At 41.6% G+C, this 26,446-nt stretch overlaps 1 protein-coding gene across 2 annotated transcripts in view; it reads left to right on the top strand.

The window, feature by feature from the left end:
* Window positions 1–7,127: 7,127 nt before the first annotated feature.
* The window catches only part of LOC127617156 (mothers against decapentaplegic homolog 3-like), a 52,360-nt gene continuing 33,041 nt past the window's right edge, over window positions 7,128–26,446 (top strand). Inside the window, exon 1 of one of the 2 annotated variants that reach the window (XM_052089073.1) lies at window positions 7,128–7,582. In XM_052089073.1, the coding sequence (XP_051945033.1) occupies window positions 7,143–7,582 (440 nt within the window). In that variant the 5' untranslated portion in view covers window positions 7,128–7,142. Of the gene's footprint in view, window positions 7,583–21,532; window positions 21,651–26,446 lie in introns of those variants that run through there. The other variant, XM_052089082.1, reaches the window with a different exon arrangement.

Raw genomic sequence — 26,446 nt, 5'->3', positions numbered from 1 at the left:
GCCCTAGTTGATTCCGGGGCAGCGGGAAACTTTTTTAGACGATGGCTTGGTCCAGGAGCTGTCCATCCCTCTCTGTCCGGTCGTGCCACCCCTCAGAGTCAACTCTCTGGATGGGGCACCCCCTCAGATCGGGTCTCATCACCCTCCGGACCATGCCATTGTCCCTCCAAGTGGGCCTTTTCCACACGGAGGTAATCCAGTTTTTTATTGTGCACTCCCCTAGAGACCCTGTGGTTTTGGGCCACCCCTGGTTAGCGCTCCATGACCCCCACATTTCCTGGCGCACGGGGGAGTTGTTGCGCTGGACTAACCACTGCTTATCCCACTGTATTTCCCTCCCTGTGTCCTCCACCTCGGTAGAGAGCCCCGAAGTGGAATCCTCTGTTACCATCCTGCCTGAATACTCTGCGTTTGCGGACGTGTTTGCAAAGACTCAGGTTAGTCTTCCCCCCCACCGTAGTGTGGACTGCACCATTGAGCTCCTTCCAGGGGCCCCACTCCCCAAAAGCCGCGCCTACCCCCTAACATTACCAGAAACCAAGGCCATGGAGGATTATATCGACGAAGCACTCAAGCTGGGCATCATCCGGCCGTCCACCTCCCCGGTGGTGTCCGGTTTTTTCTTCGTCGGCAAAAAGGATGCCGGACTTCGCCCCTGCATCGATTACCGGGCCCTGAACAAGGCCACCCTGAAGTTCGCCTACCCCCTACCTCTCATCCAACCGTCCCTCGAGCAGGTCAGTAAGGCGAAGGCCTTCACGAAGCTCGACCTCAGGAATGCGTACAACCTCGTGCGCATCCGCAAAGGGGACGAGTGGAAGACGGCGTTCATCACCACTAGGGGGCACTATGAGTATCTGGTGATGCCGTACGGCCTCGCCAACACCCCTTCAGTGTTCCAGTCGTTCATGAACGACGTCTTCCGAGACATGCTAGACCTCTTTCTCATCGTCTACATCGACGACCTGCTGATCTACACCGCCACGCACTCTGAGCACACCGTCCATGTCTCTAGGGTGCTGCAGAGACTACGAGAGCACGATCTGTTTGTAAAGGCTGAAAAGTGTGCCTTTCACCGCCCCTCCGTCTCATTCTTGGGCTATGTTCTGTCAGCAGGAACCATGGAGATGGAGACCGACAAGGTGGCTGCGGTTCTGTCCTGGCCCGAACTGACCACACTCAAGGAACTCCAGCGGTTCTTGGGCTTCGCCAATTACTACCGGCGTTTTATTAAGGACTTCGGCAAAATCGCCGCACCCCTCACATCCCTCACACAGGGCAACCCTAAGTTTCTCACCTGGAACGCACCCGCCCAGCAAGCCTTCCAGGCCCTCAAGAAGGCCTTCACGACCGCACCGGTCCTTCAACAGCCTGACCCCACTCTCCCGTTCATGGTGGAGGTAGATGCCTCCGAGGTAGGGGTGGGAGCTGTACTCTCCCAACCCCACGGGACTCCTGCCAAGTTTAACCCATGTGCGTTCTATTCCCACAAGCTGTCCCCCCCCGAAGTGATCTACGACGTTGGGAATAGAGAGCTGCTGGCCATCAAGCTGGCCCTGGAGGAGTGGCGCCATTGGCTGGAGGGCTCGAGGTTCCCCTTTGTCGTCTTCACCGATCACAAGAACCTCGAGTACCTCCGAGCAGCCAAGAGATTAAACCCTCGACAGGCCAGGTGGGCAATGTTCTTTACACGGTTCAATTTCACCGTAACCTTTCGTCCAGGCTCCCAGAACCTCAAGGCAGATGCCCTGTCTCGCCTGTTCGACCGGGGCTCTGAGACCCCCGAGTCAGAAACCATCCTCCCCACATCGTGCGTCGTAGCACCCGGTCCAGTGGGAGCTGACGGAAGCCATCCTACAAGCTCAAGACGAGGAGCCCGCCTCCTCAGACTCCCCCAACAGAGTATATGTCCCTACTGCCATTCGCCCCCAGCTCATGCAGTGGGTACACACCTCACTTTGTTCTGGCCACCCGGGGATTACCCGGTCCACCCAGCTACTCGCTAGGAGATATTGGTGGCCCTCACTCAAAGACGACATTTCTGACTTTGTCCTCTCTTGTCCGGTTTGTGCCCAGTCCAAAACGCCCCGTCACCTTTCAGCAGGCCTCCTCCAGCCGTTGCCAGTGCCTGACCGTCCATGGTCCCACATAGCCATGGACTTCATCACGGACTTGCCCCCTTCCGAAGGCTGGACGGAGATCCTTTTGGTCATTGACCGGTTCTCCAAGATGTGCCGTCTCATCCCCCTGCCCGGGTTGCCCAACGCTACACAGCTGGCCGACCTGGTGATCACCCACGTTTTCCGTAACTTCGGCATCAGGAGATCACCTCTGATCGGGGTACCCAGTTCACATCACGCTTCTGGCGAGCTTTCAGCGACAGGCTGGGTATCCAACTCAACTTCTCCTCAGGATACCACCCTCAGACCAATGGCCAAACAGAGCGCCTCAACCAAGAGGTAGGCAGGTACCTGAGGGCCTACTGCGCCCAAAACCAGGGCAGCTGGCACACCTACCTCCCCTGGGGCCGAGTACGCCCAGAACAGTCTGATCAGCTCATCCACACACCTCACCCCCTTCCAGTGCGTCCTGGGCTAACAGCCACCTGTATTCCCGTGGGAAGCTAACCCCAGTGACGTTCCGGCGGTGGATGCCTGGGCCCAGAGAAGTGCCCAGGTCTGGAGAGCCACCCATGACCGGATACAATGCTCTGTCCAAACCCAGAAGGCCAAGGCAGACCGCCGACGCCATCCTGCCCCCCTGTTCCATCCGGGCCAAAGGGTTTGGCTCTCCACCCGCGACATCCGCCTCCGGCTCCCGTGCAAGAAGTTAAGTCCCAAATACATCGGTCCCTTCAAAATTATGTCACGTATTAACCCTGTCACATACAAGTTACTTTCACCACCCCGCTACAAAATTTGTCCTGTGTTTCATGTGTCCCTTCTCAAACCAGTGCACTACAGCCCCATGTTCCCACCCACGGCAGCCCAAACACCCCCTCCACCACTCGATGTCGGTGGTCAGCCTGCCTATACAGTCCGGGCTATACTTGACTCCCGACGTCGGGGAGGCGAGCTGCAGTACCTGGTCGACTGGGAGGGTTACGGACCTGAGGAGCAGTCGTGGGTGCGATCGAGAGATGTCTTGGACCCAGCTCTTAAACTGGACTACCACCGCCAGCATCCCGATCGCCCCGCACCACTTCCTAGAGGTCGCGCTCCTCGCAACCAAGCGCGGCCGTCAGGAGCTGTCCGTAGCAGAGGGGGGAGTACTGTAACAAACCCTGCCCCTTCGGTTCACCCCGAGCCCGCTAACGTGCATGCTCGTTCGGAGCCCGCGAGCTTTCACGCTCGTTCTCATGCCTCGAGATCTCCGGCTCGCACGCAATCTCTCCCCCCGGGCTCATATACCCGCTCCCAATCGCCAGAGTATTGAATACACCTGCACTCGCCTCAATCACCCCTTCATTTGTTTCACCTGCACCGCTCGTTTGTTCCCCTATTTATATCACAGCACATTCGTTTCACACCCGTTGGTTATTGTCTAGTTACCCCTTCACTTTGCCAGCACTAGTGTTCCCCTAGCTCCCCTTGTTTATTCTATTCAGTAGATATTCACTGCTTTCGATATCGTGATCCCCGGCTTAGACCCCTTGCTTTCCGTGACCACTCTAAAGTTTTGCCCTTTTGTCTTATCCTGATTCCCCGGCTCTCGACTTCGCATTCCTCGACCTTTCTCCCCTCTGGATTTTCCCCACTGTACCTTCGCCTGCTTTTTACTTATTAAAACAGTATCTTGACTTACATTGTGACTGTCTCGTCATATGTGTGTGTGTTTGGGTTACAATTCCAAAATAGATTAAATTCATTATGTTCCTCAAAATTCTACAAACAATACCCCATAATGACAATGTGAAAGGAGTTTGTTTGAAATCAGTCTGGGCTCTGGCTGGGCCACTCAAAGACATTCACAGAGTTGTCCCGTAGCCTCTCCTTTGTTATTTTGGCTGTGTGCTTAGGGTCGTTGTCCTGTTGGAAGATGAACCTTCGCCCCAATCTGAGGTCCAGAGGTTTTCATCAAGGATGTCTCGTATTTCATCTTTCCCTCAATCCTGACTAGTCTCCCAGTTCCTGCCGCTGAAAAACATCCCCACAGCATGATGCTGCCACCACCATGCTTCACTGTAGGTATGGTATTGGCCAGGTGATGAGCAGTGCCTGGTTTCCTCCAGAAATGACACTTGCCATTCAGGCCAAATAGTTCAACCTTTGTTTCATCAGACCGGAATATTTTGTTTCTCATGGTCTGAGAGTTATTCAGGTGCCTTTTGGCAAAATCCAGGCAGGCTGTCATGAGCCTTTTACTGAGGAGGGGCTTCCATTTGGCCACTCTACCATACAGGCCTGATTGGTGGAGTGCCGCAGAGATGGTTGTTCTTCTTGAAGGTTCTCCTCTCTCCACAGAGAAATGCTGGAGCTGTGTCAGAGTGACCATCGGGTTCTTGGTCACCTCCCTGACTAAGGCCCTTCTCCCCCGATTGCTCAGTTTGGTCGGGCGGCCAGCTCTAGGAAAAGTCCTGGTGGTTCCAAACTTCTTCCATTTACGGATGATGGAGGCCACTGTGCTCATTGAGACCTTCAATGCTGCTGAAATTGCTGTACCTTCCCCAGATCTGTGCCTCGATACAATCCTGTCTCGGAGGACCACAGACAATTCCTTGGACTTCATGGCTTGGTTTGTGCTCTGACATGCACTGTTAACTGTGGGACCTTATACAGACAAGTGTGTGCCTTTCCAAATCATGTCCAATCAACTGAATTTACCACAGGTGGACTCCAATCAAGTTGTAGAAACATCTCAAGGATGATCAGTGGATGCACCTGAGCTCAATTTTGAGTGTCATGGCAAAGGCTGTGAATACTTATGTACATGTGATTTTTTTATTTTTTTTTATTTGCAAAGATTTCAAACAAACTTCTTTCAAGTTGTCATTATGGGGTATTGTTTGTAGAATTTTGAGGAAAATAATGAATTTAATCAATTTTGGAATAAGGCTGTAAGATAACAAAATGTAGAAAAAGTGAAGCGCTGTGAATATTTTCCGAATGCACTGTATATATATATATATATATATATATATATATATATATATATATATATATATATATATACCACAGTTAGTTCCGGTCCTCGAATCTGATTGGATGAGAGACGTTCCATGAGCACTGATGGAGTGTCAACATCAGCACTCAGAGGCTTTACTGTGTGTAACACACTGTGTTGATGCTGTTCTAAACTAAAGTGTATCTGTAAGGAGTTACTGGCTTTATTTCTGAAATTACATATGTTAGCCAGCAGGTGGTAGTAAAATATATATTTTTGTGTGTAATATGAGCCAGTTGGTGACGTAAAGTGAATCTGTTAGTCATTGTTTATTTTAATGTTCAGGGTGAATGGTTGTAAGTTATATAGAGTGATTCCAAATATTCTGTTATTTATTAATGTTTTAATATGTTATATGGAATCAATAAAATTGTTAATAAAAAAGCAAACAAAAAAAATATGAATCTAATCTGAGTAGTGCAGGCCCTTATTTTTCATGTTGTATGTAACAGCTGGCCCTTGGCTGCACACGCTTCTGTTGACACTTCTGACATAACCTCCCATTGGCATATGTTCATGTTCATGTGTGTGCGCTTCTGTTATTGGTCAATAATCATAATATACTGAGAAGAAAATAAATATCAGTCAAAAGTCATGTTAAAAAAGTCTTACATCAAAATAACACATAATTCCATCTTTATCAGGCTTGTGTTTATTAAAAATTACCTAAAATGTTCCCTCTACAATGTTCAGCCCTACCATGTACTAGCTAACCTTTAACACAATAAAGTGCATCAAAGTCTCTTACATAAAAAAAATAGCTGGTGGTCATTACCTTTACGAAAAACAAAAAACGTTTTTGAGTGTTTCTTCTATAGCAGGCAAATGCATAATTGCATGTCATTGTCTTGCCTGCAGAACTCTGGGTTACGAGGCACTTACAATGGAAGTGAATGGGGCCAATCCATAAACGTTAAAATACTCACTGTTTCAAAAGTATAGCCACAAGACATAAACAATATGTGTGTTAACATGATTTTAGTGTGATGAAATCCCTTACTAACCTTTTCTGTAAAGATATAGCCAATTTTACAACTTCGTTACCATAACGACGTAATGTCAACAACCCCTAAAACCCCAAAACAACTGTAAAAATGACGATTTAAAAAACTTTACAGCTCAAATAATACAAAAGTTTTTAACAGAAGAATTATTGTAAATGCTTTTATAAAATTATAAGATTCAAATTTTTGCCTTTAAACCCTCAAAATAATTGGCTCATTCACTTCCATTGTAAGTGCCTCACTGTAACCTCAATTTTTATTTCTTTATAAGAAAAGGAGAGGCATGTGAAAATTAATTGTTATGGTAATCAACATTATGCCACAAATGCTGCTGATTTAGCTTAATTTGTACTGAACCCGGAATAGTCCTTTAACATAGTTAACAACATTAGTTAACACGAACTTACCATGAACAATACTTTTACAGCATTTATTAATCTTGGTTAATGTTAATTTCAACATATAGTGATACTATAGCAAAATAGTAAATAAAAAGTTGTATATGTTAACGTTATTTAATTCACTATTAACTAACATTAACTACCAATGAACAATTGTATTTTTTTTTATTACATTAACAAAGATTTATAAATGCTGTAAACAATATATTGTTCAGTGTTAGCTCTTGAATGGAATCTAAATGTAAAGTTCGACAACAAATAGGAACAGCAATCCTGCGAGTTTTCAGAGCTGATATTTGCATTAAAGGCAGACTTCTTAACAATACGTCACAGAGAGCCGCAGCACACAGCACAGCGGAGGGCTTTAAACTCGGCTAAACCTAACTTTTAACCCATCGAAATGTGACAGCACAAAATGTACGCTATATTACAAAAAGAAAAATTGAGTCAAATCCTCGCTTGAGAGTATCTGTTTTCTTATCCCGAAAATTGCGGTCCAGACGTGTTGGAAGGGACTATGTTTCTGTGCGGAGTGATATGAATGGCCCTTTGGTTGTAATGCGGCACGCGCGCTATGCATGATGAGCTCGAGAGACAGACGGAGCTTAACCGACTGAGCGCTGAACTTGAGACTGTGTCTCAGTCACGGCTCAAGTCCTTCTCCCGTTTCCGAATTTTGTTATCGAGCTCTAAACGTTTTTATTCTGCTTTAATATCCTTGGATTACACTGAAGATAAAAGTGTCCCAAGTTTCTCTCCGAGTTGCGTGAGAGATTGCGCGCGAGAGGAGGAACGTTCAACTGAATCCAACATGTCAATTTTACCGTTCACTCCGCCGATTGTGAAGAGGCTGCTGGGCTGGAAGAAGGGAGAGCAGAACGGACAGGAGGAGAAGTGGTGCGAAAAGGCCGTCAAGAGTCTGGTGAAGAAGCTGAAGAAGACGGGACAGCTGGACGAGCTGGAGAAAGCCATCACAACTCAGAGTGTCAACACCAAGTGTATCACTATACCACGGTGAGTGCGGTTAAAAACATGCCATCACTCACAAGGTGAATCCACCTTACTGGTGGAAACATCGCTTTGTTGTTTAGTTGTGCTGTTACTGTCGTGCTTTTGGCAGAAGTAACCCAGATCGGACTGACGGATCTCAGACGGAAGCAGAAAATCCTTCAAACAAACAACGCAGTGAAGTTTAAGAAATCAGAAGAGCCCAATCAATATGAAACCAACTATAAGAGCCAGTGATGTTGTTTCCTGCATAGTTCATAATTCAAACCGCTTCTCCATCCAACCCGTGTGTGTTTTTCTGCTTGTGTTGCATTATTGAGATATGACACTGGGACTCTCCTGCCGCAAGTTGATTTATTGTAACGTTATGCTCTCCCGTGGTTTTATAAGTACACATTTGCCTTTTCTGGGTTGTCATTTACTGTCTGATAAGGTTGTATAACACGACCTTAATCTGGGATGCGCTGTAGCTGCTGTATCTGGGGTAAACGGTGTGTAATTAATTTGATTCGGGCTTTTTATTTTGGAAGCAGGCTGTTCGGATCTGTTATTCTTCATAAGCGTGTGTGATGGAGGTTCTTGTTAGAAGTAGCTTTTTTTCCCCACTCAGTTTTGCAATGACTGGTTAAACTTGTTATGTCACAGACTGCTGCTGGCCAACTGCTCACAGTCCTGCACATACGAGCCTCTGCAGTTCAGCTTTAGGGCACATGAACGAATTGTGCTGGCCCAAAAAATCTCAGCACTTCAGTTGATGATCAAAGATCCAACATCTTAGTTGTCTACCTGACACTTGATTTTGAAGACTCTCTTGCAGGCTTGACTGAGCTTCTGTCCTAGTTTTTGGTAAATGCTGCTATTTGGTAATATTTGAGAAAATATTGGTACATTTTTCTCAGACAGACTTGCCTGAGGAGGATATGAATGGTACATACAGATGATTTTTTCATTTCCATACACACAGAAGTCTGTACGTTACAGAGTAACTGAGAAATTAACTTGTATTGCATGTCAACTCAATAGATTCTAGACCTATTCACATACATTAATGACTGTCAGACCCCAAGGTCTCCTTTCAAATGCTGTGAATTAGGGCTGGACAATATGGCTACAAAAAATTATATCTCAAAATGTTTCAGCCTATTGACAATATTTGATAGGCCTATATACACTCACCTAAAGGATTATTAGGAACACCTGTTCAATTTCTCATTAATGCAATTATCTAATCAACCAATCACATGGCAGTTGCTTCAATGCATTTAGGGGTGTGGTCCTGGTCAAGACAATCTCCTGAACTCCAAACTGAATGTCAGAATGGGAAAGAAAGGTGATTTAAGCAATTTTGAGCGTGGCATGGTTGTTGGTGCCAGAAGGGCCGGTCTGAGTATTTCACAGTCTGCTCAGTTACTGGGATTTTCACGCACAACCATTTCTAGGGTTTACAAAGAATGGTGTGAAAAGGAAAAACATCCAGTATGCGGCAGTCCTGTGGGCTGAAAATGCCTTGTTGATGCTAGAGGTCAGAGGAGAATGGGCCGACTGATTCAAGCTGATAGAAGAGCAACTTTTCCTGAAATAACCACTCGTTACAACCGAGGTATGCAGCAAAGCATTTGTGAAGCCACAACACGCACAACCTTGAGGCGGATGGGCTACAACAGCAGAAGACCCCACCGGGTACCACTCATCTCCACTACAAATAGGAAAAAGAGGCTACAATTTGCAAGAGCTCACCAAAATTGGACAGTTGAAGACTGGAAAAATGTTGCCTGGTCTGATGAGTCTCGATTTCTGTTGAGACATTCAGATGGTAGAGTCAGAATTTGGCGTTAACAGAATGAGAACATGGATCCATCATGCCTTGTTACCACTGTGCAGGCTGGTGGTGGTGGTGTAATGGTGTGGGGGATGTTTTCTTGGCACACTTTAGGCCCCTTAGTGCCAATTGGGCATCGCTTAAATGCCACGGCCTACCTGAGCATTGTTTCTGACCATGTCCATCCCTTTATGGCCACCATGTACCCATCCTCTGATGGCTACTTCCAGCAGGATAATGCACCATGTCACAAAGCTCGAATCATTTCAAATTGGTTTCTTGAACATGACAATGAGTTCACTGTACTAAAATGGCCCCCACAGTCACCAGATCTCAACCCAATAGAGCATCTTTGGGATGTGGTGGAATGGGAGCTTCGTGCCCTGGATGTGCATCCCACAAATCTCCATCAACTGCAAGATGCTATCCTATCAACATTTCTAAAGAATGCTTTCAGCACCTTGTTGAATCAATGCCACGTAGAATTAAGGCAGTTCTGAAGGCGAAAGGGGGTCAAACACAGTATTAGTATGGTGTTCCTAATAATCCTTTAGGTGAGTGTATCTCGACAATTATGTATTTGGTCTAAAATGGCTCAAATGTGATTTTGCTTTTAAATCAGATAATTTAATCTAGACAGCCATTTTAGACAAGTAAATTCTATATTTTAAAGCCATTTAATAAAAATGTATACACAAATAATAAAGGCATGTTTGCCCACAGTTTTTTACTAACTGAACACAAGGGAGAATGATATTTAATAATTTTCATCGACATGCAGTTTTATATTTATATTCAATACACATGTAAGCTTGATTAGTATTGATATATTTTTACTAAAACATTTTTGTGTATGAACAAACTGCAAAAACTTCACCCATGTTTTGGAACCCAGCTGAATATTGCATAATACTAAAATATTATTGGGGGACTTAGTCAAGTTTATTATTATAATATAAAACTGAATTATCATTATTATTTTGAGGATTAATAAACACTCACTGAGTACTTCATAAGGTACACCTGTACACCTACTTATTCATGCAATTATCTAATCAGCAAATCGTGTGGCAGCATTGCAGTGGATAAAATCACACGGATATGGGTCAGGAGCTTCAGTTAATGTTCACATCAACCATGAGAATGGGGAAAAATGTAATCTCAGTGATGTTGACTGTGGTTTGATTGTTGGTTCCAGACGGGCTGGTTTGAGTATTTCTGTTTCTCCTGATCTCCTGAGATTTTCACACTCAACAATTGCATTGAGTGTATTTCTGTCCTATTTACTTAACCTTGGAGCTTATATTTTGACACTGAAAGTGCTGTTTATTTGACAGTTTACAATGTTCTGCATCTGGTGAAATACTGTCATCTCCTTTTCTGTAGATTTGTATAATAACTTGTAGAGGTTACTAATGTTTGGAATTGCGTAAATGCTTGAACCTGCAGTACTTTGATTTCACAATGCACTTGAACTGCTCTGAGAGTTCTGAAAAAATCATGAGCCCCATGTGTGCACAGATCAGTGCATCACCGGATTATTCTGAAGCTCACACAGACCACGTATATCTGTCTTTATTTAATTGCTGCCTTTTGCAGTTTAATAATCACATATGACCATTTTGCCATTTTGATGTCACTTTGATCATAGTGCAGCACTGGTGGATCGTGAAATGAGTCTACTGAAGCTCTTTATGAAACTTAAAGTTTTCAATTCTAAAATTTCAATTCTCTCATCATTTACTCACCCATATGCCATCCCAGATGTGTATGACCTTCTTTCCTATGCTAAACACAAATTAAGATTTTTATAAAAATATTTCAGCACTGTAGGTCCTCACAATGCAAGTGAATAACTACCGAAAATGTTAAGCTCCATAAATCACATAAAGGCAGAATAAACATAATCCAAACGAATCCAGTGGTTAAATCCATGTCTTCAGAAGTCATATGATAATTGTGGGTGAGAAACAGATCAATATTTGAATCACTTTACAATCAATCTCCACTTTCTTCTTTTGTTTTTGGCGTTTCACATTCTTCGTGCATATCGACACCTAGGCAGGGAGAAGAATTTATAGAAAAAACTTAAATATTGATTTGTATCTCACTCACATTTATCATATAGAGTCTTATGGATTACTTTTCAGCTACCTTTATGTAATTTTTGGTGCTTAAAAATGTTGGTACTGGTTCACTTGCATTGTTTGGCCCTACAGAGCTGAAATATTCTTCTAAAAATCTCAGTTTATGTTCAGCAGAAGAAAGAAAGTCATTCACATCTGGTATGGCATAAGGGGTGAGTAAATGATGAGAGAATTTTTATTTTTGGGTGAACTGTCCCATTAATGACTAAATAAAAAGCACAATATATACTCAATATTGTGAAATACACAATATTGGTTAATTTTATATTGTCAGCAATATAATCTCGATTATATTGTGAATATTCTATATATATCGCCCTGCCCTAATGTGACTGCAAGGGTCACAAAATCTCAACTCTTTAATCTTTAGCTTTATAAATAAAGGTAGATGTTGGTGGTTAAAACAGGAGCAATAGTCTACACAGAATGACTAAAGTATGATGGGAACCTTATCAGAGAGATTATTCATGTGTTTTGACACATTTGGGTTGTATGACGAAATTTACAGTATTTCCTAAATTGAGTTGCCTGACTAATTGTAATTACAAACTAGAAGGTTCAGTAATTACGATCACATCACTTACATATATTTCACAGTTTTATAAATAGACTCAGAGTCCCTTGGAGTATTCCTTCCCAAGCTTGAAGTTTGCATAATTGTGTGGTGTTTGAGAGCCGAGCAGATGCGGTCGAAGCCTTCAGCGCTGTTGCTTTGGTTGTTGTTTCCAAACAACAGATAGCTCAGTGAAAGCAGGGCATCCAGCCAGAGATCAGGCTGACTCACCCTTGGCTTGAAGAAAGAGAGAGTCTGAGCCTGTGGCTTTGTGGTGTGACACACTAGTTCTCCACTGGTGAAGCTCTGTGGTGACAAAGATATAGTATTTGAAGACTCAGTTCTTGTTTAATTCAGATTGGCTTGATGTGAATGGGGATTAAATGCAAAACTGTCATAAAAGTGAGTATAATAAAGCAATAATCCAAAAGAGGCCATGCGCTACAGTCATTTTGCCACAAGTAAGGGGTATTCTCAGGGTAGGCATAAAACAGCTTTCACTGAATGGTGGCCACAGCAACATGAAAAATACTAGAGATGCACTGATGCATCAGACAAACATCGGCAGTAGGGCCGGTTATGAAATTTGGCTGATGATTAATTATCAAACAAATAATTACGATTATGATGATTAAAGTCAGTATGGAGAAGAACCATGACAGGGATCATGTAGTAAAAATTTGTAATAGTTGACTTCAGAGTATGTTTTAGCATAGTTTTTTTGTGTGCTTTTTTCAGTGCATATTATGTGTGTTTTTATTGAAACATAAATAAAAAAAAAACATGCTTTTTATTGGATCGTAAACTGAAAAAATTGTTTTTGGTTTAAACTTGAGTCTTTTTTGCTTTCCATGTTGCTGGAGTAGTCACCTGAATCAGCAAGGTGTCTTTACTCCAGTGCAGGGCTCTATTCCTGGCCAGGTCTGCCGACAGGAGCCTTCATATCTGTGAGGCAAAGCTCTGCCTCACCCTGCTGGAGGATCCAGATTCCTCACTCACTGCTGCAGGCTCCCAGACACACTCAATTCAACTTGCTTCAGGCCACAAAATCATGTCCTGCCCGCACATGCAGCTAACACTGGATGCCTGTCCCAGCCTGTAAGAGATTGAGAAAGAGAGAGAGTGAAAAAGAAATATGAGTGTAAATGCTGATATGATTTGAGTGGAATTGAACATGGAGTTCAAAAGAAAAAATGGGAAAGCGGAGATGGAAGACAGATTAAAATCAGCCAAGGCAGGATACGAAAAATGTAATTATTCCATAGTCACACTTCCTTCTCCTTACTTACACCTGTTGAAGCCCCATCAGTCTCCACATCGACTTCCTGAGAGGATGTCTGCTTCACATGTGTATCTGTGCCGTGTCTGAATTCTGAGATGCCTGTTATATCTCAACCCACTGTCTTTGTTTGCTTTTGCACTCTCCTAACAATGCCTTCAAAGACATCTGAACTGTGAATAAATCCTGTGGCCCATTGTGTGGGCGCATTGAAACTTTTCCTAAACATGTCGTCTATCATCAAAAAGATTGCATGCCCTGCCATTTATTTATTATTGTTGGTTTTTAAAACCGAAAGTGTCTGTGCTTTGAAGAGATGTCTGGCTTTGAGTCTGACATCCTGAAACTCTATACAGTATAGGCACTTTGATAAACCTTGGAGATTGGATGTCATTGGCTTGTAATTGATGTGCCGAAGGTTGTTTTATTATGACCAGGATAATGCCTTCAAAGCGCTGTGCGTCTGAGGGAAGTGAATCTGTCTGATGATTCAGAGTATTGTGTGGCAGCTGATCGAAAAGAGTGAAAGACAGCGTGACAGAATTTCACAACCCTTTGAAATGATGGCTGAAACTAACAGTAGAGAGATACTGTGTTAGTGACAGACACCATTTGCCTCAGACCTGTCATAGTTGTTTTTACAGGCACTTTGATACAAATCATATTACAGCATTTAGATGCCTTACCCAGGGCCACAATGGTGATGGGTCAAGATTAGGAGTACGATATTGGTATTGTCGATTGAATAGCCGCTAATATGACCACTTTGGCAGTTTCACACCTGAATGTTTGGAGTCACACCGGTTGATCTCAAGACAACCAATGATTGATCTTGTTAACAGGTCAAAAGGGAAAGGGAGTAGAAATAGAGACTACACAAATAACGAGAATCTTAAAGATAACTTTTTATTTCCTTATTTCGGCTCCCCCGTACACGTCAGAAACATAGGATGGCAGGGATAGACTCATTTATATTTTTGAGAAAAGCTCTACCTGATTGTATAGCGTAAGGTTTATGGGTGTGGTTAGGGTTGGTTTGGGTTATAGTTTCTTCTAAAAAAATATTTATGTATTACAATCATTCAGTGAAGACCTGTAATATACACTCACCTAAAGGATTATTAGGAACACCTGTTCAATTTCTCATTAATGCAATTATCTAATCAACCAATCACATGGCAGTTGCTTCAATGCATTTAGGGGTGTGGTCCTGGTCAAGACAGTCTCCTGAACTCCAAACTGAATGTCAGAATGGGAAAGAAAGGTGATTTAAGCAATTTTGAGCGTGGCATGGTTGTTGGTGCCAGAAGGGCCGGTCTGAGTATTTCACAATCTGCTCAGTTACTGGGATTTTCACGCACAACCATTTCTAGGGTTTACAAAGAATGGTGTGAAAAGGGAAAAACATCCAGTATGCAGCAGTCCTGTGGGCGAAAATGCCTTGTTGATGCTAGAGGTCAGAGGAGAATGGGCCGACTGATTCAAGCTGATAGAAGAGCAACTTTTCCTGAAATAACCACTCGTTACAACCGAGGTATGCAGCAAAGCATTTGTGAAGCCACAACACGCACGACCTTGAGGCGGATGGGCTACAACAGCAGAAGACCCCACCGGTACCACTCATCTCCACTACAAATAGGAAAAAGAGGCTACAATTTGCAAGAGCTCACCAAAATTGGACAGTTGAAGACTGGAAAAATGTTGCCTGGTCTGATGAGTCTCGATTTCTGTTGAGACATTCAGATGGTAGAGTCAGAATTTGGCGTTAACAGAATGAGAACATGGATCCATCATGCCTTGTTACCACTGTGCAGGCTGGTGGTGGTGTAATGGTGTGGGGATGTTTTCTTGGCACACTTTAGGCCCCTTAGTGCCAATTGGGCATCGTTTAAATGCCACGGCCTACCTGAGCATTGTTTCTGACCATGTCCATCCCTTTATGGCCACCATGTACCCATCCTCTGATGGCTACTTCCAGCAGGATAATGCACCATGTCACAAAGCTTGAATCATTTCAAATTGGTTTCTTGAACATGACAATGAATTCACTGTACTAAAATGGCCCCCACAGTCACCAGATCTCAACCCAATAGAGCATCTTTGGGATGTGGTGGAACGGGAGCTTCGTGCCCTGGATGTGCATCCCACAAATCTCCATCAACTGCAAGATGATATCCTATCAATATGGGCCAACATTTCTAAAGAATGCTTTCAGCACCTTGTTGAATCAATGCCACGTGGAATTAAGGCAGTTCTGAAGGCGAAAGGGGGTCAAACACAGTATTAGTATGGTGTTCCTAATAATCCTTTAGGTGAGTGTAGGTTATTTTATGTTGCAACTTTTACTCGAATACTTATACTGCTGTTAGAAACTTTAAGCACCATTTTCTCAATTTGTTTCTTTGTTCTTGTTTTATTACTGACTGTTTTTCCTTGTCTTGAATAATTACTTGAGAACTTGAAACAATGTTTGCCTAAAATCTGACTTCACTGACTACCTGTAGCGGCCTTCAGGACAGCCAATGGAACTGCACGCTCCTACATGGTAACTTCTCCAGGTCTATGCTCCAACTCACTCTCTGCAATCTATGAATGAGCAGCACCTGGTTGTCCCATCACAAAGAGGCTCAAAGTCTATTTCACGAATGTTCACTTTCTCTCTTCCACTGTGGTAAAATGAGGTTTAAACCTTCACACGATCTGCTGATACCATCTCAACATTCAAGAACCAGCTGAAAACACATCTGTCCACGAGGACTTAATCAATCCACAGTAATTGCACTTACTATTGAACTTAACTTGCACTTTCTGTACACACACACACACACACACACACACATTCTTCTGTCTCTTTCTTCTGCGCTAGCACCTAGACTACTCCAGCCACCTTGAGAGAGCTTGCCAGTACAACACTGTTGATGTTGTTGAACTTTGTATGACAAAAATAACATATAAGCAAATTAGTTTGCCTAGTATTTATTTTTAGTATCGAGAATTGTCAAATTTCACTGATGTAGGTACCAACTGTTGAAATTTTGGTAATGTCCCTCTCTAAAAATCTAGAGTTCTGGCAAACTAGCCACAAACTAGCGGCAAACCTGCCACAAATTTGCCACTCATTATTTTCACATGAAAATGAGCTTGTGATTCGCTGCATATGTTTGCCAGACGTTTGCAGCTCTTTAGCAGTAGTGGTGAACCTGCAGCATACCTCTGGAAAATTTACCGCAAGTTTGCTGCAAAGCTCATTTGCATGTGAAAATTATCAGTGGCGAATTTGCGGCAAGTTTTGCAGCAAATTTGCCATGAACTCTTGATTTTTGTAAGGGGTGACAATAGGGCTGAAACGTTTATTTGACTTTATCGACAACATCTTCAATAAAAAATTTCGACAAAAAGTTTCATTGTCGAATAGTCATTTGATCTCATTTAACTTTACATGAGATCATATGAAACTCTAATGATGATGCGAGAGAGGAGCACTGCAGCTTGCACCTGACTTAGGAGAGGAAGAATTACACCGATCACAGTCCAGATGCACTCTAAACTTTCACAGCTTCAGGTGAAGTAGATCACAATGTATGAAAGAATTATAATGTAAAAATACAAAGTAAATACAGAAGCACTGTCGTTGTGGAATTAGTGAAGCTGGAGCTGCCGCTCCGCTGAAGCAATACTTGCCTGTCGAGCGTCTTTATAGCAAACACTCCGACGTTACATCTTAAATGCATTTATATTTAATGCGTTATAGCTTTACTAAAGTTCAAATAATAAGGCAGCAGGTCATGTAAATAACTACAAACTCTGAAACTGGCATTTCTCTGTGTGGTCAGCACCTCTTCTATGAGTTGCGCGAATGTCCCGATCTGAGGAGGAGAGACTGAAACTGCATCCGGCTGAAACACACACTGTCGTGGGGATGCTCGTCCCTCTCATGGGCGCACGCTTAATGCAGCTAGATTATAATGTGTTGGCTCACGACTTATTGAATCATAATATGTCACTGTGCATTTCTTATCGTGAAGAAAACTGGCAATACGCAGCTTAATTAATACGAGAGAATTTGTTTTTTTGTGAGTTAAAGATGGATTGAAGTGAACAGAAAGGGGAGAGAGGAAGTCTTTGCCCCATTATACACTGCAACAAAATACATTTATAATTCGTTTTGGCTTATTTTCCAATAAAAATATGTAAAACTATTTTAAAACAATGTACTTTTTTTAGCAGCTATACTGAAGAAAAATTATTGTTGTATGAGAATGTTGAATATAATATTAAAAATACAAATATTTTAAAATGTCTAAAAATCCTTTAAAAGAAGCATTCACCTGAGAAGCAGCATATAAGATATTTAGACTTGATTTTAGAGAATAGATCTTGAATATAAGTATATTTTGTCTTTACTGCACTAACAGAATTATAACCAAGTGAAAAATACACTTGTATACAAAATACACTTAGTGTGTATTTAAGAAACATTCTCTTAAAGCAAGCCTAAATATCTTATATGTCGCTTCTCAAGTAAATCTTATTTTAAGGATATTTAGACAATCTTAAATGGAAAACAAGACAAAAACACTTGATAAAAATAGGATTTCTTGCAGTGAATTTCTTTACTGAATTAAACTTATAAAAAGTATTCTTTCCCCCTTTAATTCAGTGAATGTCATATAGAGGTATTTTTAAAAGATTATTTTTTTCCCCTCTTTATTGTTAGTAAGCACGTTTAATACAACCTTTTAAGTCGGGACACGAGCAGAATAATCGTTTAAGAGCTTATATATTAATCGATACAATAATCGCAGTATAGTCCAATAATTGTTCTAATAATCGTTAGTTTAATCGATTATCAAAATAATCGTTAGTTGCAGCCCTAGGTGACAACACTGTATACGATGCATGATAGATATTTCTATAATGGTAATTTGAAAAAAATTAAAGATCTCATTCCAGGGGGTTTGGCATATATGAACATGGCAATTGCACTTGGATCTGCACCAAAACAATCGTCCCAAGACCACCTCAATGATGTAGTCTCGGTCTGCTTTCAAGCAAACTCTGGAGAGGTTCACTTGTGGTGAGAATGCAGTCTGACCCAGCAGACAAATAAACTAACCGATATAACCATACCTGATGAATCTTTGGAGAAGAAATCTGAGGTTAGCCTGGTAATTTTTAATCAAAACGTGGATTTAGCCTTCTGTTGAATACTGGAAATCTTTTTGGTGACTAAGTTAAATGTAATTGCATGTTTAATAAAGGTGTCGTTAAATAATTCCTGAGGTAATTTTAGATCAATTTCTTCTCTATATTGAATAGCAGCAGAACAGACACAGGTGTTACACAGACAATGTTAGCAACTGTTTGAAAAAAAGAAAACCAAGAAAGCTCTCTCTGCTGTGTGTTTGTGTGTGTGAGAGAGTGTGTTTGCGTGCTCTGTGACCGTGAAAAAAGGCACATTTCAAATAACAAAAAAGTAACTAATAATGGATAATTATAAACACAATGAACATTTTACAGCTCATGTTCATCCGAATGATAGATAATGTTTATTTTTTAGCACGTATGATTGGAATGTGCATTCTGTACTGTGCGGTGGCGCTTTGCACATCTGTGACTTAAACGATACTCAAAAATGTGTACCAGCTGACACATTTTACAGCTATATAGTTTTAACCAGTTTATTGATCTACAGTAAGCTAAATCCTGGAACAGAACACAAACATTCAGACCAATGAGGGGACAGTTTGCTCACATCATTTTAATTAACCCAATAGAACTGTTCCCTGTTACAATGTATAATTTTTGAACTTATGTGTAAAATAAGGTCATTGGTAAACATTACTTGACGATATGTGGACAAAACATTCACGTATCGTCAAGTAATGTTTACCACAGGAACATAAGTTCAAAACCCCATTCTAAAAATACATAGTAAAATCCTGAGGGAACCCCATGGCGAATTAGAATTCCGGGTTTGCATACAAAATGACGTCACGTCTGAACAGTTCTTTTGTGGCTGTTTTGAAATGTTGCATTGTGAAAGCGAACCAATTTGTTTTGAAACAAATCAAACGAGCTACCTGTCTAAAGCAAACCCACTTGGTGATGAATGAAAATGTTAGCTCCCTTTTTGAATGATAAAGATTTTCTAAATAAACCACAAACTTTAATGTGCATTTTGAGTAAATACTGAGTTAAATGTACTGAGATAAGTGTTAATTAATTTTTTAGAAAGGTTGTGTATATCTCATTTGTCATTGTTAAATCTACTAGACATTGATCACTCATTGTGGGGTCAAACCGACAACCTTTCAGTTACCAGACCAGCTTTTCAACCATTTGGCCACACCACCCCAGATTTGTTCTGTTGCATTCAAAATTAGCTTATGTCCTTTTTGACTGAAAGTTTGTCTGTAGGTGTTTGGGAATTGACTGATTGTAGTGAAGGGTGAGGGTCAAAATCCCTTGGCTCTTCAGATATATCAATACATATATATATATATATATATATATATATATATATATATACATCCTTTTATATCAATATCTATCTGTATTCTGTTGCTTAACTTCTTTAATAAAGTGATGAATTAACTATATGCATGATCACATAATCAGTTCTATTTTCTTATGCATAATTGAAATATACTTTGAATCATATGAGTGTTGAATGTTAATTAGTCTCTTTTAGGAACATTCCAGAGTCTCTCTGTCCTGCACGTCGGCTGAAGGTCTTTTGGGGGATAAGCTTATTTGTGACGCTCTCCAGCCTCTCAGGGGAGGGGGTCAGGGGGAATGCGTTAAACATGTGTTCCAGATGTATTCTGTGTTTGATTGTTACCTTTCCATGACTAATTATATGGTTTAAAGTCCTATGTAATAATACCTGAATAGTAGAAGTGTGATTTTCTCTTATTATTTCTTTAGGGAAGAAATGTATGTTATTTCAACCCTCTCCTCTGCCCGAGGAGTGAATATTTTATCTCTCTGTTTTGGTTTAAATGGCCTGATAATGTGTGCTCTGGCTCTCTTGTGCCCAGAGAAGGACTGTCGTTCGTTAGAGTTTTGTGTGTGCGTTTGATCTTCTACCCAGTTTTTGAACCAGGGATGCACACCAGGCCGACTCGAAGATGCCCCGCGACCATCTGCGAGGTCACTTCAGACGTAAATCTCGGGCGCGGACGACAAGTGCGCTGATTAATGTTGATAGGCCATTTAACTATCTATATGTTGTGACTTTATGTTCTTTTAGCCAATCAGGAGTAAAATAATGGAATGTACGTCCTTGAAAATTGGTATAATTGATGTAAGATTTTGTGTAAGGTACGAGTTAGCTTTCGATCTCCTCGTGAGACTTTGACGCTGGCTCTACCAATTTCACTGCAAACTATTCTTCAGTAAATTTTGATTCTTTAATTGAATTTCTCGACTCCTGGTTTTCTTTCTCCATATCTGGTCCGGGTCATAACTGTTATACCCCTAACAGTTGTATGAGGGCTGAAGCACCCAAGAGTGTGCCAAGTCTGGATGCGGTTGTGATGAGGATCAGTGGCACAGTTTGTCATCTATGATTTTCTGTTCACACTGCCCCAACAAACTCAGTGTGAGTTTTGTGATTCTGAAAGTTTATGCACTCTGAAAATATATTCTGTATATGTACACACACTGTTTTTCTGTCTAAGCAAGGCTGTGAATTGAGAGTAAGTATATTGAGTATTTGTCTTGTATACTTATGTGCATCTCTATTGTGTGTGTATGTGTGTGTGTACATGTTTATGCTACATTGTGTGGACCAAATGTCTCCACAAGGATAGTAAAACCATATCACCTACCTTGTGGGGCCCATCCAGCGGTCCCAGCAAAGGAAATGGCTTGGTAAACATACCAAATGCTGTTTTTTTTATTTTTTATTTAAAAATGCTGAAAGGGTTAGGATTAGGGGATAGACATTATCGTTAGATCTGTATAAAATCCATAAAATGCATGAAAGTCTATAGAGAGTCCCCACAATGATATAATAACAAGTTTGTGTGTGTGTGTGTGTGTTTGAGGTGGGGTTAGTCAGCCCTCAGGAATGCTCTGGCTACCCAGGGGAGGGCGTGGGCCGCTTCTGAGTTTGTGGCTCCTGTCGGGGTTGAAGGTTTAGAAAAGCTGTGTGCCGCCTCCATATCTGTTGGAATAATAGACACTCTGTACAGCAGACAACAAGACTGCTTTGTGCTTCTCTGTCATCACTAACACTACCACTGACCCTCAGACTGCTTCTGACCACCGTGAGAAAATAGCCGTCAATCGTGAGCTCTGTCTGTGTGTGTGTTTTTAGAAGAGTGCCAGTATAGACGCAGGATGTTTTGAAGTTTGTCTGAGAGTTTTCAGAGACTTGCATTAAAGTCTGCCATAAAGTCGTACACTAACACTGATCCAAGTTAATTGCTGGGGTCTTTAATTTGAAGACAGAAGTTGATGAGCTGTGTTTTATCAGTAGCAGCTCTGTGGGCTTTGCTGACAGTAGCATGTTTATTCACATCTTTCATCTAATTGTTATGTTATATGAAAAGAGCAGCGTGCATAAAACTATAATAACTTGTGTAACCCATATAAATAAAACTCAATTGCTGGAGACATTTGGGCTTTGGTTGTGATATGAAAAGATACAAATATATAAAAAAATAAAATAAAAACAAAAATCCTGTTACTGGAACCCTGATCTTAGAACTCCAATCACAAGCATGACACAAATCGTCTTTAGATTGGAATGTGTGTGATATAGAAATCTCTGACTCTGCCAAGCAAAGATATTTAGCTCAGTGTACATGCTTGTTATATTATGTAAACATGTCTTTCATTCTTCAGTGTTCACATGACACCTGCTAGTTTAGTTCTGCATATCACACTACTGTTCCCAAGAGCTAGAAAATAGGCACAATTGTGTGCTTTGTTCTCTGAGCATTAAGTTTAGTTAGTTCTGGACAAGCAAATCATTTTTGATGCTATGGTTTTCAAAAACGTTTCGCATGAACTAGTTCTTTCACAGTTGTCTTCACACTATGTTTGCTTTGACACATCTGCTTCCTTTTACACATTTCACCAGCTTTCACTTTAGATAAGAGAGTACATGTGGAAAAGGGATGTGCAAAACAACGGTTATTGTGGTATGGACACATCTAGATCCACTTACCTTCACTATGACAAGCTCAGAGAGGAAAAATACAATGCATGAACACACATACATAGTCGCAAGCAGGGAAAAGTAATCTTTTAAATTTGCTGCCTGGCATTAGCATAATCAAAGACACAAACTCGTTTTGTTGCATATAGTGCAGGAATTAAAGATCAGATTTATATCTGTTTGTCAGAGACACGTCGATTTGGCCAAGTGTGAATTGAATGTGCTTATTCAGTCGGATAGCAATCTGATCAGTAAAAGCGCATGAAGTGACCAAGTGTAAATACCCCTTAACAGATGTATTTACACTACAAGGCCTTATGCGAAGATTTTATATTTTGACATGTAGGCTATACGATTTTTTGTCCTGTCTCAGGGCTTGACATTAAGGAACGTTGTGTGCTTCTATTCAGAATTGTTTTCCAGCAAGATGTGATACAATAATGTACCTACTTACATTAACATTGTTTTTCTTGGCAAATCAAATACTGAAACAGGTCATTAAAAGGATAGTCCACCCAGAAATTAAAATTCTGTAACGATTACACAACCTCATATTGTTCCATGCCCACAGAGGAGAGAAATTTAAATGAAATACAAAGGCAGACCCACCTGTCAATCGATTAAAATTTTTAATCGAATTAATTACATGGTGTCCCGATTAATTAATCGCATTTACAAATATTTGCTGAGAAAGCCCCACATATAACAATAAATCAATATATAATGATGAAATAATTATACAAAGTTTTCTTTAAATATTATATATAAAATTGTTTGCAGAGATCGCTCTTTTTAGGAGTAGGTGTAACAACATTTGCATGTCAAAATTAACAGGTTGAATTTCAGCAAAAATGTGTGCTGCTCTCTGTGCGCTCACTCTAGTCTAAACTTGATGTCCAATGAGCTGCTGCGAGAGAAGGAGCATCACTGATCAGTTGCACTGATTCTAAAATGACGATAGAAAGCGGGGGGAAAACATTTGTGCAATCCACCTCCAAATTTCATGCCCAATTTTTAATAAGTGAAACAGGCCTAGACTATATCACAAATAAAGCTATTTTTTTGTTATTGACTTTTGTCCTGTCGAACAAGTAAAATTCTCTTTCACTTGCCCCATTAATAATCCACTTGTCTCGGACAGATGACAAGCGTTAATGTCAAGCCCTCCTGTCTGTTTACATTCACTTAAGACATAACAAACTGTGTACTTTAATTCCCCACCAGACAGTGCAGTGCTACCCAAATAAACCTGTGGTATACTATCAGTGGATCACACAAGTCAATGGATTCACCTTACTTTGTTCAGTGGGTTTGCAAGGATTGGTTCATGCTGTGCATTTCAGTTGAGTAGAGCACTTTGATCCCTCTTTGGGAGTTTTTGGCTTTCCGTACAGCTCATAACTAAATAATAAGGCTTGAGTGTCTATGTAAAACAGTTAAAGGATGGGCAAGGAGGAGGCGAGAACCGGCTTGTCAACATAAATCATATTTATTAAAACTCAAAGCACAAACATAAACACACATGACGGACATGCCCGTAATTCTCTCTCCCTCGAACAATCGCCACCGGCCATCTTTATCCCTCGCGCGCCTCATCAGGCCGATTGGGGACCGGGCGTGCGATATTCCGGCCCCGCCCCCCTCCGCTCCACATTCCTCCCGGCGTTATCTCAGGCCGGGGTGCCACCGGCATGACGTACACCCCCCCATCCCTTGGGCGGGGTGTATCTCGCGTCCCGCGTGGTCATCCCCGCCTTCCTCGCCCTGGGAGGAGACAGGAGGGGAAAAACAACAACAAAATAGGCGAGGGAAAAGGCCAACACGGTGCGAAAGGGAGAGAGAGAGGAGAGAGAGAAAAAGCTCACTCACCGGTTCTCTGATGTACCGTCGCGTGGTCCTCGAACACTCCTCCACACTCAGGTGGACGACAGCCGCTCCAACCCCGGGCGAACCGGAGTGAAACCTTCGACCCCCAGCGGGTAGAACACGCCTCCGCTTTTCTGGCGGCAAATGGGGACCCTCCTCCGCCCCTGGCAGCGGCTCTACCGCTCTGGGCGGTCGGAGAGTTTCTTCCCTCCTCCCCTCGCGGACGGCGGTCTTCCCTCGACCCCTCCGCGTCTCTGGGGACGGCAGGGCACTCCTCCGCCCCCGGCAGCGGCTCCCTCGCTCCAGGCAGTCGGGGTATCCCGTCCCCACTTGCCCCGCGGACGACGGCCGTTCCCCGCATCCAGGCGGTCGGGCTACTCCGTCACCCGGCAGATGGCAGCGGCGCTCCCCAGGGTGGACGGCAGTGTCGAGGACTCTGCGACGGGCATCCCTCCTCCTTCCCGGCTTTCGGCACCAATGTAAAACAGTTAAAGGATGGGCAAGGAGGAGGCGAGAACCGGCGTGTCAACATAAATCATATTTAATAAAACTCAAAGCACAAAAATAAACACACATGACAGACATGCCCGTAATTCTCTCTCCCTCGAATAATCATCACCGGCCGCCTTTATCCCTCGCGCGCCTCATCAGGCCGATTGGGGACCGGGCGAGCGATATTCCGACCCGGCCCCGCCCCCCTCCGCTCCACAGTCTACAAGGAGGAGCTATTGTAATTAGAAGTTTGACAGGCAGACATGAGGACTTTTCTAAAATAAACAACAAAGTAAATGCACATAAATATGAATTGCTCATTGCATACATTGGAAGCCTTAACTTTACCTGAGCTAATCTGTTGTATAACAATGAGGAACAATTCCAAATTAAGAGCAAAATCAGAAATGAGTGTTGAGATGTAAGTCAGATGACCAGATATTTGGCTAGGTATTTATACAGATTTCCATATTCGATTCTAATTCACAAGCTCTCGATTTGATTTCGATTAAATTTTGATTAATTTGGTTATATTTACGGCTGGGCAATATGGCAAAAAATATTATCACAATATTATTTTTCATATCATTCGATATCGATATTTATCACGATATTCAAGCACATTTTCACATTGCAAAATTTTGAATTTCCAAAAAAAGAAGAGAAAACAAAATCCTAAACAGTCTAAATAGTCTTTACAAAACTGTGATGGGGGCCCAGACACCGCCAATGCAGGTGTGTCAGAGGGATCTTCTATGAAAATATTACAATATTTTATAGAGTTTATCAATTGAGTGCAGTTGGGTATGAATGTTATAAGATAATCTGTTCATTTTGAATCATAATGATATATATATATATTCATTATGATTCAAAATGAACAGATTATCTTATAACATTCATACCCAACTGCACTCAATTGATAAACTCTATAAAATATTGTAATATTTTCATAGAAGATCCCTATATATATATATATATATATATATATATATATATATATATATATATGTGTATGTATGTATGTATGTATGTATGTATATATATATATATATATATTATATATATTATATATATATATATATATATATATATATATTACATTAAAATTATTTTCATATTTCTTTACATACAGATATCCAAGTATGGGGACATAGAAGCCCTTGTGACTGAGGAATGATATACTGTATGGGGGTTCAGGGGTATCTCTTTTGAAAATGTAAACGTCGGAATGGACCATTTTTCTATTTTCATTAAAGTGAGAACGTCTAGGCTACAAACTAGTAATTGTTTTGTCTTTCATCCTTGTTAGAGTTGATGAAATCTGAATAATTTCACAAAATTAGAACAGAAATCTATTTGTTTATTATTAAAGGCTTGTCTAGCATGTCTAGATGTAGAACACTGGTTAAATATCGAAAATGACTCAAAAGCTTATCGTCGATATCATGGAGTTTTTTTATCGTGATAAATATTGATACCGTTTTATCGCCCTGCCCTAGTTATATTTCTGTTATAATGTCCTTTTGGCTTACAAATGAA

This window comes from Xyrauchen texanus, chromosome 2 (assembly GCF_025860055.1).
Source record: "Xyrauchen texanus isolate HMW12.3.18 chromosome 2, RBS_HiC_50CHRs, whole genome shotgun sequence".
Taxonomy (NCBI): Eukaryota; Metazoa; Chordata; class Actinopteri; order Cypriniformes; family Catostomidae; genus Xyrauchen; species Xyrauchen texanus.
This window is presented reverse-complemented; position numbering and strand designations above follow the sequence as displayed.